Genomic DNA, 14,356 nt, shown 5'->3' on the forward strand with positions numbered 1-14,356 from the left:
ACCAAATGTTAAAATCAATTGTTTATTTTCAACAAATTATTAAATTCTACATGCATACTTCTGAAAGTCTAAACTACATGTTAAACAGTTGAATACATCCTACTCACATTTCAGATCTTCCAAACATCAACAATCTATTAATATAACTATAACCAGAAGTCTAATTTGGAAAAAGCGGTTTTTTTTTTAAGCTCTTGGCATATTCTCTTCAAGAACACTGCTTGTTAATGATTTTTTTTTGCATTTTAATGACAAACACTAATACAATCAATTTATTTTTTGTGTTAAATATTTTCTTCAAAAAGTGACTGAGTATTAAAATGGTCTTAATGAAAAAAGTAGGCTTGATTCCAATCTGTTGCCTCTTAAAGTCAATGATCACAATAATTAAATCTACCAAGGCCCACTTTTTACGGATCTGTTCCATCAGCACCTTAGGATCCTTTTCCAAATCTTAGAAGCGTTTCTCAAGGAAAGTAGCGCTCAATTTATGGTCCAAACATTTTATAAATATTTTACAGCTACACACATATACAGCTTCACAATTCATGCGGTAAGCAGTGCCTAAAAAAATCATGTACTAAATCTCAAAAACATTTAAATATCTATTTAAACACAGTGTCTTCTAGGGTTTTTTTGTATGAAAAGTAATCTGTAAACATCTTTTACCTTTAGTTCATGCTCGATTCTTGTGGCTCTGTGTGTGTGTGTGTGTGTGTGTGTGTGTGTGTGTGTGTGTGTGACTCTATAATCATTTGCTAAATGATCTGGGTTTGCAAAAATATTACATTCCATGGGTAAAGTACAAGTCTTATATAACCATGTGTTACAGATACAGAAAATGAAATTCAGTATTTAAAAACACAAAACAGAAACTCCGTCATTGTCAGAGTTGATGCTTTTCTAAATACAAGCCGACAGTGTTCCACTAAAAATGTCCAAAAATAAGGCCTCTGAAATAAATATTTCTATTCTTTAAAAAAAGACATAATAAAATGTTTATCACATGGTTGGTGTACATATAAAAGTCATCGAGTTAAACCATTCTGGATGACGTGTCCGATGTAAAATGGCCTAGGTTTTGCTTCTGCCGACGTCCTCTGTTGTTCTTAGGGCATTTTCTGTTTTTTAAAAAAGAAAAAGAAAGTAATTATTGTACTTAGGATATTATAAAAGTTTTGCAAGATAACCTAATTTCACACACAAAGAAAGCTATATATCATAGTGGGGGGGAGGGGATGATGTGCTGTTCAGGGTAAGGGAGGGTATCAGTGTGGCTCTGGATTCCATTCATTCTGCAGAGTTGGGAGCAGAGGGGTGGGGCACATTTTTTCTTTAGCAGGAAAAACCCACAGTAATGTAGAATGCTTGGGTTTTGGTTGTTCAGTTGTTTCAGTCTTGTCTGACACTCTGTGATGCCACTTGGGGTTTTCTTGGCAGAGATACCGGAGTGATTTGCCAGTTCCTTCTCCAGCTCATTTTACAGATGAGGAAACTGAGGCAAACAGTGTTAAATGACTTGCCTGGTCCCACAGCTAGTGTTTAAGGCTGGATTTGAACTCACGAAGATAAGTCTTCCTGACTTCAGGCCCAGCAACTCTATCCACTGTACCACCTAGCAAGGGTAGGGTAGAAGGGTTTAAAACTGACCTAAGACTTTCAGGACAACCTGAATTGAGAAATTAACTTGATGTAAAAAAAAAAAGGCAAAAATAAATCACTGCTTGAATTCTGCTTACTCCCAGCAGTACTTTAAGGTTTCTAAGGTACTTTCTTCACAATGTCTTGCATCTTTATGAGGTTTTCAAATACAGCAAATACATTTGTTATGCAAGACAAATATTACTATTTTTCAGATGAGGAACCTGAGGGTAAGAGAGGTTAAGCAACTTGCCGAAGGTCACACAGCTGACAAGGAGCTGAGAGGAAGGACAAGAATAAAGTTATTTTGATTAGCACTGCAGAATGCTCTCAATCACACCACACTGTCTTTGGATGAAATGACTGGCCTGCCATAACAGTGAGAACTCTTTGAACCGGAATGCTCAGAAAAGACTAGTAACTGGTGTTTTGTTTTGTTTTGTTTTTGGTAAGTCCCTTGATTTCTAGGAGTCTTAGTTTCCTAGTCTGTAAAATGAAAGGGTTGAACTAGATGATCTCAAAGGGTCCTTTCCAGCCACGATATTTTATGGTTCTATCAGTGTTCTTAATAAAATTAAACACTCCTATATCAGGACCCTTCCAGCCGTCCTGGGAGATCTCTAATCTCAGAAGTGAATTCCAATGGCAATAAAGTTGGAGTTAAGTCACAGAGTTTGAATTGCCAGCCCCAGGATTTAAGCTTAGCAAGACCATTTGAGTATATGCACAAGATTATTTGTATTGGGGGCAGGGCTACAGGGGAATGATACACTATAAAATCTTCTGAATTAATTAACAATTAAGAGAATTATAAATAACGGACTTATGAGTGAGAGGCAAGAACAGAGAAAGAGAAAAAAATCCATACAGGATGGCCAAAACCAGAAATAAACAAGAACATCTATATATCTGCACACTGAAAATGCAGGTCAATGTGCTATATAACGTAAGTAAGTTAAAATTCAAGAACACACAGTTAACATTTCCACATTGTGACTTTTCCCTATTGCAGTTTTGATATATCACAGGTTAGCATAAGAAATTAAATGCGAACTTGGGGGGAATTTTGTGGAAGTTGCAGATGACATGTGAAGGCCAGCATATGACACAGAAAAAGTTTAGAAACTCAGAAATGCATAAAATATGTGTATAGTATTATATAATATCAATACATTTTACTTTTTAATACCATAATAAGTCAGACTTCTCTGGTATGAAGAGAGGGCCAAAAATTTTTATATGAATTTTCCAGATCTCGGGGGTACCACAACCCTAACCCCTATCATGATGTGGAATGGATAACTGTATAAGTTTGACCTATGTTCACTGGGATACTAATAGACACAAGTCAGTCCTTAATGGGATCTCCCCAGCAAGACTTCAAGTAGCCAACATAGTGAGGTGAGAGGCTGCTTCTTCATTGGAAGAAAGCCCCAGGATGTCAGAATTCTATGGGATCTTAAGATACAACGATTGTCTCAAAAGACCCAAAGCTGGGAAAGGAAGACACCCCCCTCCCCTTGGAAAAAAGATGGAAGCCATTCTAGAGAACTGCCATGGAAAGAAAAACCCTGGGGTATTTCTGAGCTGCTATGACTGGAAAGCTGAGCTAAGATACTGTGGAACACAATTTGCTGAGCAGGAAATGCTGGTGCTACAATCCATACTCAGGTTGCAGATGATAGGAAATCCATACAAAAGGGACTGGCAGCCTAGATCTAGAGATAAGTGTGGCTATGTTTCCAGCATATCCTACTCAGTAGACTGCATTCATGTCATCAGACCGCTCCAGCTCAGAAATGAAACCCACTGTCGTGAATCCTTCAGACACAGTGGAGTTTAGCTCAGGTCATTGTCTAACTTTGTTTTTTCCAAATCCTTTTATATCATTCAAATTTCTAAGTGCTTTTTTATATCCGATGTTTCCTGATCTCTAAATCATGTTTCTATTTTATCTGCAATATATCCTTATATAGAGCTACTTTACATTTGGGGGAAGAGCAGCCAAACCAGATCAAATAGACACCAAGGAAGTCTTTTGCTCTGTTAATATTTTAAAACTGTATTTTAGTGTAGTTGGTTTCCTTTATAATCCTATGTATTTTATTTCATGCATTTAAAAACATTATTCTGACAAGGTATCCATAGGTTTCACCAGACTGCCAAAGGGACCCATGAAATGAGAGCAGTTAAGAATTATTTTTATTAATTTGAGATATTCAAAAGTGGGAAATGCTGTCTTAAGAGGTGGGTTCCCCTCATTATGGGGCTTTAATCAAAGCCTGATGACTTCCTGTTGGTGATTCTGAAGAAGTGATCATTTCATGCTCAAATCTTGAAAGCCTTGAGGGATTTTTTCAAAATATTTCAAGGAGGGAAAACTACCAAAAGAACAGGAAAAACCCAGGTAGTATTAATGCTCAAAAAAGAGAATGACATTTAAATACAGACCCACATGCCTACTTTGCATATTTATAAAATCTATCTGACAGTGCTAAGTACCTTCAAAATGAAAATATGAGGAAGAAAAACAAATAGGTTTTACTAATGATTCTCTGCATCTGACCACATCTTTGGGGTTGCATAGCTGACTGAAAGGGATGCTGATTACAGAAAAGTATTTAATGTTATGCACCTCCGGAAAGAGAACTGATGGAATTTGAGTATAGATTGAAGCACATTTTTTTTCTTTTCTTTATTTTTCTTACTTTTTTTGGGGGAAAATGACTAATGTGGAAATATGTTTTACATGACTTTATAATGGGTATTGTATTTCTTGATTTCCTAATAGATGGGGGTATGTGGGAGGGAGAGAATATGGAACTGAAAATAAAAATGAAATTTAAATTAAAAGAAGCATTCAACTCAGAGCAAATTGCGGCTTTAAAAACTCCTCCTAGGGGGCAGCTAGGTGGTGGAGTGGATACAGCGCCTGCCCTGGATTCAGGAGGACCCGAGTTCAAATCCAGCCTCAGACACATAACATGTACCAGCCGTGTGACCCTGGGCAAGTCACTTAACCCTGTTACCTAACCAAAAAAAACCAAACAAACAAACCAACAAACCCTCAGCATATATGTATAAAGGACTCTTTGTTGGAGGAGTTTCGTTTTGGTTTTTTTTTGGTTGGGCAGTGGGGGTTAAGTAACTTGCCCAGGGTCACACTGCTAGTAAGTGTTATGTGTCTAAGGCCACATTTGAACTCAGGTCCTCCTCTATCCAGGGCCAGTGCTCTATCCACTGCACCACCTAGCTGCTCCAAGATTTTTTTTTGATAAATGCAACCACGGGATAATTCTGTTGAAGGATCTTCTGATCATTAAGGAAAAGTAAGACATAAAACAAAATGTTATATGCTCAACAAAGGTGCTTCCTATGATCATGGAGGATGCCCTTGGGAAGGACCAAACAGAAGAAGGATGCCCTATAGATGGTGAGGTCCTCCCGAAGCTCCTATGTATGGATGAGATTTTGTTCATTGCACCAAAGCCACAATATGAAAAGACTTCCTCACTGAGATCTATGATTACACAAAATAAGTGAAGAAGAGCACTTTGCCACACTAGTTCTTTAAGGAAGCTACTAGCAAGAATGCTAAGCACCCTGGGAATTTGTTTTGCTCAACTATGCATATTTGTTTTTCTTTTGTTTTTAGTGGGTGGGTAAGGTTAGAAGGAGAGAAAATGTATTTCAGTTCTTTGAAAAAAGTTAATTAAAAAATCCCAAAAGAATGGTAAGCACTGAACTACACATACTTTCAGTAAAATAGACAGTAAAGACCATGAAGCTTGCAAGGTTTGTGTTTCTGCCAGGGCCAAAGTGATTGTTATCTATGCTCAGAATCCAGGCTGGTCTCTATCATAGAAGAGAAAATGAAGGGCCTGGACAACGGTCCATCCATTATATAGGTTATCAAGGAGATTGAGGGGATGCCTTTAACTAAAGGAGGCTTCTACTTGAAAACAAAGAAGAAAAACAGATCTGGAGAAGCAGAGGTAAATTCTGACCTGAGTCAGAACATTGGAGGGCTAAAGAATGTAACAGAGGAAAAAGGGAAGAAGGACCAATGAACAGTTAATAGCAAAGTAACAGAGATGAGGTTCCTCATTAGAGGGAGCTGAAACCTTTGCTGATTGTACTCCTAGGAGTGATGGTATTGACCTTCAGGTACTATCAGGTAAAACATAATCCATTAAGGGTTAAAAGAGTAAGAGTGATGATTGGTGAGTTCCTGCCCAGGGTTACTGACACAGCTATTTGTTTGATGATAACAGAGAGGTCTGCTGTTTTTTGTGTGAGGCATGTATCTAGGAGATGCCAGGGAACTTTCCCAGACCTGCCAAACTGGATGCCTATTATTCACTTCTGGTAACATAAATCATACTGCCAGTATTGCTAAATACTCTTAAGTCTTGATCAGGGAAATGAAGGCCTTAGGGGCACAGGTGGTATTTTTTATCACTGAAACCAACCAAAGGCAAAGCTTAAGAAGACAGAAAGGCAGAATTGATAAGTGAAAAGCTGCTTACAAAGATAGTGTCTGAAAATAGGATTTGGTAGGTGACACAGCAGATAGAGTGCTGGGCTTGTAGTCAGGAAGACTGAGTTAAAATTCTACCTCAAGCACTTACTAGTTGTGTGACTCTGGACAAGTCACTTAACCTCTGATGCCTCAGTTTCTTCAACTGTGAAATGGAGATAATAATAGCACCTATCACCCAGGGTCACTGTGAGAGTAAAGTGAGATAACGTATGTGAAGTGTTTTGTAAACCTTAAAGCACTATATAAATGTTATTGTTGTTGTTTCTTGACTGTAGCTCAAAAAAAAATGATAGGTTGTTTGCCACAGATGGTATCTACTTAGCAAGAGCAGGTTAAGAATGTAAATCTGGAGTCTTGCAAATTTAATCAAAAATTAAAAAGAAGGGAGAACAGTGACTGAATATCCACCAAGTTTGCTACCATGGAGAGATGCCACAATAGAGTTGATAGAGAAGCCCAGATTTTCACAGGATATGAATTGTAAGAAAGGAACTGGCACTAAACCCATTGCCCAAAACGTCTATATACAAATGTACAAATGGTGGGAACAAACAAGGTGCAATAGGTGTCTTGGTGCAAGGAAGCATGGTGGGATGAGACCAAAATATGGCTAAGGAAGGAGTTTTTTTGTTCAGACTTGAGATTTCATTTTTTAAAAACTCTATTTTTAATTTATGGAATAAAATGAGCATTTCCATAAAAGATGATTGTACATGAAACTGCAAATCTAACATTCACAACTTGCTATTCTTTTCAAATATATAACAAATTAGTATGTAACTTTTTTTTTCTTCTCCTCTGCCCCGCCCTAGAGATGGCTATCATTAGACACACACACACACACACACACACACACCACTCACACACCACACAAAATATATATATATATATATATATATATATATATGTATATGTATATGTAAAAGTATTCTATACATACTTCTGCTTATCATTTCTTTCTCTGGATCCAGACAACATCTTTCTTCATATATCCTTTATAGCTAATTTGGGTATTTATAATAGACAAAATAACTCATTCGCTCTAAATTTTTCTTAAAACTATATTGCTGTTACTATATACAATATTCTCTTGGTTCTGCTCATTTTGCTCTTCATTATTTTGTGCAGATCTTTCCACATTTTTCGAAGATCACTGAGCTCATCATTTTTTATAGCCCAGTAATATTCCATCACAATTTTATACACAGCTTGTTTAGCCATTCCCCAATTGTTGGGCATTCCTGCAATTTCCAGTTCTTTGCCACCACAAAGAGCTGCTACCAAACATTTTAGAACATAGAGGTTCTTTTCCTTTTTCCCTAATCATCTTCAGAAATAGACCAAGTAGTGACATTGCCGGGTCAAAGGGTTTAGGTAGTTTAATAACTCTTTGGGCATAATTCCAGAATTGTTCTCCAAAATGGTTGGATCATTTTACAATTCCACCAACAATGAATTGGTATAGGGATCTCCTGGTGGGGAAACGCCATCTACTAATGAAGAGTAATAAATGTTCTGCCATGTACAATCCTTTTAAAGAGCTACCTGGGGGCAGTGGGAAGTGACTAGCCAAGGTCAAACAGCCAGCGTGTGTCAGAGGCAGACCTTAAACCCAGATTATCCTGATTCCAAGGTTAGTTCTTTAACCGTAACTCCAGGCTGCTTCTCATATTCATGGAAGATTATACTACAAGGTAGAGAAGCTTGATGGGAGCAAATCAGAGATCCAAACAAAGGACTCCAGGAAAATTTGACAAACAAGAGATTTGACAAATTTGACAAACTGGGGTCAAGCTTTCTAATAGCTGTGTAGATCTGATTTACTCACCAAGGGTCATTAAAAGTAATATATGGTGACAAATATGCTAATATGTTTTGCATGATTGAACATGCATAACCTGTATCAAATTGCTTACTGTCTCAGGGTAGGGGGAAGTGAGAATAATTTTTAAAATGAGTATTAAAAATTGTCTTTACATGTAACTGGGGGGGGAAATGAAATATTATTTTTAAAAAAGTAATATGTAGGTGAGTAGATGAGGGCTGCCCATACAAGTGAGGTGAGGTGACTTGTGAAGATTGAGATAATCATTTCTGGTTTCACCTTCACATGGAGAAAACAGCAGCATCTCAGAAACTAAAAAGCAGTTCCCAGGTTCCAGGGGGATAGCAATACTTTCACTGTAGGGGACAAGATGCTGCACATTACTAGCCCTGACTGACACCCTCTGACAGCCCGAGTTCCCTCGCTGTCTGTCTCCTCCCTTTTCCTGGAACTTGTCTCATCTCAGTCTCTTGGAAGGCCAGGAGTTTTCCACTTGTTAGCATGTCTAGGCCTGTAAGTAGGATTGCATTTCTGGTCTCTCAACCTCCATGCTGAGCATGCCAAAACAATTTCCATGCTTTCTCCTTCCTCACACACAAAAGGAGAGCAAATTCTGTACCCTCCCATGCCCCTTTTCTGGATTCCAGCAGCTTTCATAGTTATAAAATTTAGAGCTGGAAGGGACCTTAAAGGTTATCTAGCAAAGGGGTTCTTCACCTTTATTGTGTCATATCTGGGGAAGCCTACAGACCCCTTCTCAGAATAATGACTTACTTTTTGTTTTCCCCGTAAAACTTTAATTTCTTTTCACTTTAGAATTTTTTGTTCGTTTGGTTTTTTTAAGTTTCAGACCAGGTCTGGAGTACTGTGGTCAGCTATGGCCCCATTCTAGAAAGGGCTAAAGAACAAATTGAAGAATATCACTGTGATGGTGAGGGTTTCAAAACAGTGCTTTAAAATGCATAAAATCAGGATTACAAAGGAAGCCAATTATACTGCAACGAAGTTATCAAAAAATTCACAGCCCCATAGGTTAAAAATCTCTGGTGCAATCCTCTTATTTTACAGCAGAAGAAATTAAGGCCCAGAAGGTCGAGTAAATTGTCCAAATTTGCACAAGTTGTACATAGGAGAGTCAGAATTTAAACAAGTCAACAAGGATTTATGAAGCAATGACTATGGGCATAGTAGAGAGAGGCAGCAGGAGTATAGCCTGAAGACGAAGGAAGAAAAGGCTGACCTGGCCATCCTCTGGAAGGAAAGTAACCAAGAAGAGGGAGATGGCCACAGGCCCCAGAGGGCACTTCCAACTTGGGAGGTCCAGGGGTGAAATAAACTTCCAGGTTAGAGTCCTCTGTGGACAAATCCAGTACTCTTTTTTTTTTTTTAGGCAATTGGGCTTAAGTGACTTGCCCAGGGTCACACAGCTAGTAAGTGTCAAGTGTTTGGTCTGAGGCTGGATATGAACCCAGGTCCTCCTAACTTCAAGGCTGGCGCTCTCTCCACTGCACCACCTAGCTGCCCCCTCCAGTTCTTTTTTTCACACTCTGATTCAATCCTCTGACCAGATCTAGAGAAACATGGTCAGATCTGGTCCCATTTTAGGTAGGGCACTAATCAGCTGAAGGGCATCCATAGGAAGAGGACCAGGATGCTAGAGGTCTCAAGACTGTGCTATATGAGAACTGAGTTGAAGGAATTTGGGATATTTTATCCAGAGAAGACTTAGGGGAGAGAGATCTATCTATCTATTTACTATCTATCTATGTATCTATGTACCTATGTACCTATGTATCTATGTATCTATCTATCTATCCCTGCTGTCTTCATGTATTTGAAGAACTGTCAGGTGTGAGAGGGATTCAGTCTGTTTTGACTGGCTCTAAAAGGCAGAGCTAGGAGCAGTGACTAGAAGCCACAGGAAGGCAGATTTCAGCTCTTCATAAGGCAAGGATTCTTAATCTGGTATCTGTGAACTTTTTTTTAATTAACATTTGCTAATAATTTCAGGGTAATTGGTTTCCTTCATAACCCTATGTATGTTATTTTGCAATCATTTAAAAACATTTTTCTGAGAAAGGGTCCACAGGTTTCACCAGACCGCCAAAGGGGTCCAAGACACAAAAGAAGGTTAAGGACCTCTGATGTAAGGAAAATGTCCTGAAAATTAGATGTAATCAAAAATACTGCTTGAGAGAGAGTGGGCTCTCCTCTCTAGAAGTCTTTAATCAAAGCGTGGATGAAATCCTGTTGGAGATGTTGAAGAGATCAACCATTCATTCAAGTAATATTTATTAAGTGTTTACTATGTGCCGGGCACTGTGCTAAGCACTGGGGATATAAAGAGAAATAAAAGACAGCCCCTGTCTTCAAGAAGCTTACAGTCTAATGGGGTGATTTGTTTCACATTCAGATTGGACTGGACAGATGCTGAGGTTCCTTCAGACACTGAAATTTGGTGACTCTGTGCTAACCTTTATTCTACCAGGCCAGGTCCCTTTAGCTAACTCCCCACTTATCCAGCCGTATTGAGAGGAATAGCTTTGGAGGAAGCAATCTGAAGTGGGGTGGGGCACTGCTCCAAAGGTCCTTGAGCCACTCTATTTCTCAAAGTAAACGATGCCTTCCTTAGAGAAGAAGCAGAAATCTTACACACCTACAAAGCAGACATATATGTGCTGGAGCCAATTTATAATACCTGTTTGTGAGAAACAAATGTTAAATTTTCAATGTGAGCATTCATATCTCTGAAAAAAAAAACACACCACCACAAATCCAAGTTTAAGGGTTTTTTTTAAATTTTCTAGACTTAAGAAAGTGATAGAGAAAATGTTAATAATGGAGATTAAACTTAAAAGTATCATGGGCATATTCTACCCCCCCACCTGATAGTTAAACATTTACTACCATACCCCTGTCTGAGGCCAACAGTCAATTTCCAGCCCAGAATCCCTCTAAGTTTACCTCTGGATGTTTAAGGAGGCTGAAGTCACAATGTGATACCTTTCTCTGACATTGTGCTCTTAGCAGTTGTGTCCCTGGTATAGCCTTCCATGAGCTGGTTATTAAACTATGAAGAGCTTCACTCTACAGTTGCTGTATATAATTGGCTTGAAATTATACTACAGCTTTCTTCTGGGAGGCAATGTAGTGAAGTCAGAAGAGTACCAGGCTTAGATTTAGGAGTACCCTTGAGCTGAATCCTTCCTCTGACACATACTAATTCTGTGATTTGGGAAGAGTCCTTCAACCTATCTGAGGCTCAATTTTACCATCTGTAACATGGGGCCAATATACATATGCTAACTATTTCACAGGGTTATTATGAAGCTTAAACCTTAAAGCACTATATTAACATCACTTATAATTGTTGGCGAAACCTCTTCAGAGGTTCAAATTATAGGACTGATGAATATCACCTTTGCTTCCTAAAGATGCAGATTTAGAGAAATTTAAGGTGATGCAGATGGCATGGCTTAATGGAAAGACCACTGGAATTGGATTCAGAAGACCTAAATTCTGATGCTGGTTCACCCAGTTAGTACTTATGTGACCCAAGCTTAGTCACTTCCTCTTTCCATGCCTCAGTTTCCTCAGTTGGACTAGATCTATAAGGTACCTCCCAGTATTAAGATTCTATGATTCCTCCAGAGAAAGAACTATGGAGTCTGAATGCCGATCAAAGCATACTATTTTCTCTCTCTTTTTTTTTCTTTCTCTTTCTTGTGGTTTTCCCCTTTTGTTCTAATTCTTCATTCACAATATGACTAATGTTGAAATACGTTTAATATGATTGTACATGTAGAGTCTATGTCAGATGGAATGCTGTGTTGGGGAGGGGGGGAAATTTGGAACTCAAAATCTTATAAAAGTGAATGTTGAATACTAAAAATAAATTTTAAAAAAAATTCCAAAAAAAAAATCCTGTGATTCCATTCCATAGGCAGATAACAAGAAAACCCAGAATAAAAAATACTTCAAATATCCACCATCAGTTGGAAATGAGGTATTTTAAGTGAATTTTCCAGATTACTAAAGCTTAGCTGCTTAAATGCTTATTAAAATTTTATTTTTTCTAAAATTAACAATATTTTCTCACCCTTGTACTGCTTCTACAATTTAAAAAAAAAAGGAAAAACAAAACTCTTGCAATAAGTAAACAGTCAAACCAAACAAATCCCCACATTGCTAGCCTTTGTATAGTCTTTTGTAAGTTAGTCATGAAAATATAAAAAGCTTCATCGTACAGTTGCTGTACATTTTTGGCTTGAAATTCAATTACTGGTTTCTTCTAGGAGGCAATGCAATGCAGTCAAAAGAGTGCTAGGCTTGGAATTGGGAACAGCCTTGAATTGAATCTTTCCTCTGACATTTACAAGTTATGTGACTTGGGAAAATCTCTTAACCTATCTGAGCCTCAGTTTTACCATCTGTAACATGGGGCCAATAACAACTATATTAACTATATCACAGGGTTATTGTGAGGCTCAAACCTTAAAGCACTATATTAATATCAGTTATTGTTGAAGCCTCCTCAAAGATTCAAATTGTTTGACTGTTGTGAACTCCCTTTTTTGGACAGAAATCATTTTCAACTATATTACTTCCTTCCCTATTTCCTTAAATAGACTATACTGGACATAATTTAGCCTTTTTTAAAATGCCTCCATGGAAGGAAGCATGGTAAAGTAGAAAGAGTATTTGATTTAGAGAACTGAGGTTCAAAGTCATCTCTGACACTTATTCTCTATATGACCTTGAGCAAGTCACTTAACCTCTGTGGACCCCAGTCCTTTTTCCTGTAAAATGAGTGTTGGCCCAGATGATTGTTAAGCTCATATAATCAGATGTTCCTTATAAATATCCATTATTTGGGTATCACATTGCTTGCCTTCTCAATGAGTTGGGAAAGGGCTGGAAGGAGAGAGAGAATTGGAACTCAAAAAAACCATTTTTAAATAAAGGTTAAAAACTAATTAATTAATTAGAAATAACTATTATTGTGCTATACTGCAGTACAGTGACACCTTTGGTATTGTCATGTAAACTGGAAACGTCATTACATTCACATTCTTAGGCATGCATAGGGTACAGCGTGCTCTAGCACAGCCCATGTCCCTTGCACACTTATGCTCTCATGTTGCTATGCTTAAAGAAGAGCATTTTTTTCCTCCATCTTTGTCCCCCTGCTAGCAGGTGTCACTTCTTGATTTAGCACTGTGTTCCAGATTATAATCTCACTATCTTATTTTACACACACTCGTTTGGGTGGGGGTGCCTGCCTCTTCTAAGGAGTAAAGAAACCCTAATTTACTTCTAAGTTTATATTTTGCTTACTCCTGGTTCTCTTAGATGTTGAAGGTTACTAGGAGGGCTTATTTCTAGATAAGAGGAATGTTGCTGCCCTGTTTCTATCTCATTTTTTTTGAGGCAATGTTGAAAGTAGAAATAGCCCTGAACTTGGAGTCAAAAGACTTGAGTGTCAATACTGGCCCTGCCACTGGTACATAATGGAGTCTCAGTTTCCTCCTCTGTACAAATAAGGTACCAATACCTGTCCTACCTACTTTACAGTGTTCTTGTGGGAATCAAATAAGAGGAATGGAATCCTAGGAATGTCAGAGCCAAAAAAGGACCTAAGAGATAATTGGTTCAGTCCTCTTCTTTTTTTTTTCCCCCAGAAGAGATAACTGAGGGGCAGCTAGGTGGTGCAGCGGTTAGAGCTCTGGCCTTGGAGTCAGGAGGACCTGAGTTCAAATGTGACCTCAGACACTTGACACTTCCTAGCTATGTGACTCTGGGCAGGTCACTTAACCTCGAATGACCCACCAAAAAGAAAAGAAAAAAAGATAACTGAAACTCTGAGAGGGGTGAAATGATTTGTTGAGGTCATGTGGCCACAGAGAAAACCTGAGCTCCAGGTTGCCTCCTACTGTGACGGAAGTTTGTGAACTGTGGCAAGTTATACAAATGCACAGTGTGAGAATAATGAGGACGGCAATGAGAATTAATTTTTAGATTGGGGGTCACAGCCTTTTTTGGTTTCATACTCCTTGGCTTTCAGTAAATCTTCCACTATCTCCTATTCAATATGAAAGGAGATAAATTCTAGAGGTCACCATGCATGTGTGCTGAGCCTAGAATCAGAAAACCTGAATTCAAATCCAACCTAAGACACTGTGTGACCCTGAGCAAATCACTTACTCTCAGTTTCCTCAACTATAAAATGGGGATGATAATAGCACCTACCTCACACAGTTATTTTGAGGCTCTAATGAGATAATATTTGCACAGAGAGCTTAGCACAGTGCCAGACACATAGGAGCTATAAAAATGCTTATTCTGTT

General features: G+C 38.3%; 1 protein-coding gene across 1 annotated transcript in view; it reads right to left on the reverse strand.

Annotated features, from left to right (window-relative positions):
• Window positions 1-8: 8 nt before the first annotated feature.
• The window catches only part of TMEFF1 (transmembrane protein with EGF like and two follistatin like domains 1), a 147,636-nt gene continuing 133,288 nt past the window's right edge, over window positions 9-14,356 (reverse strand). Inside the window, exon 10 of the mRNA XM_021004617.2 lies at window positions 9-1,121. Within this exon, the coding sequence (XP_020860276.1) occupies window positions 1,037-1,121 (85 nt within the window). The 3' untranslated portion in view covers window positions 9-1,036. The remainder of the gene's footprint in view (window positions 1,122-14,356) is intronic.

The sequence above is a fragment of the Phascolarctos cinereus genome, unplaced genomic scaffold (genome assembly GCF_003287225.1).
Source record: "Phascolarctos cinereus isolate Bilbo 61053 unplaced genomic scaffold, phaCin_HiC Scaffold_4;HRSCAF=312, whole genome shotgun sequence".
In the NCBI taxonomy this organism is placed as follows: Eukaryota; Metazoa; Chordata; class Mammalia; order Diprotodontia; family Phascolarctidae; genus Phascolarctos; species Phascolarctos cinereus.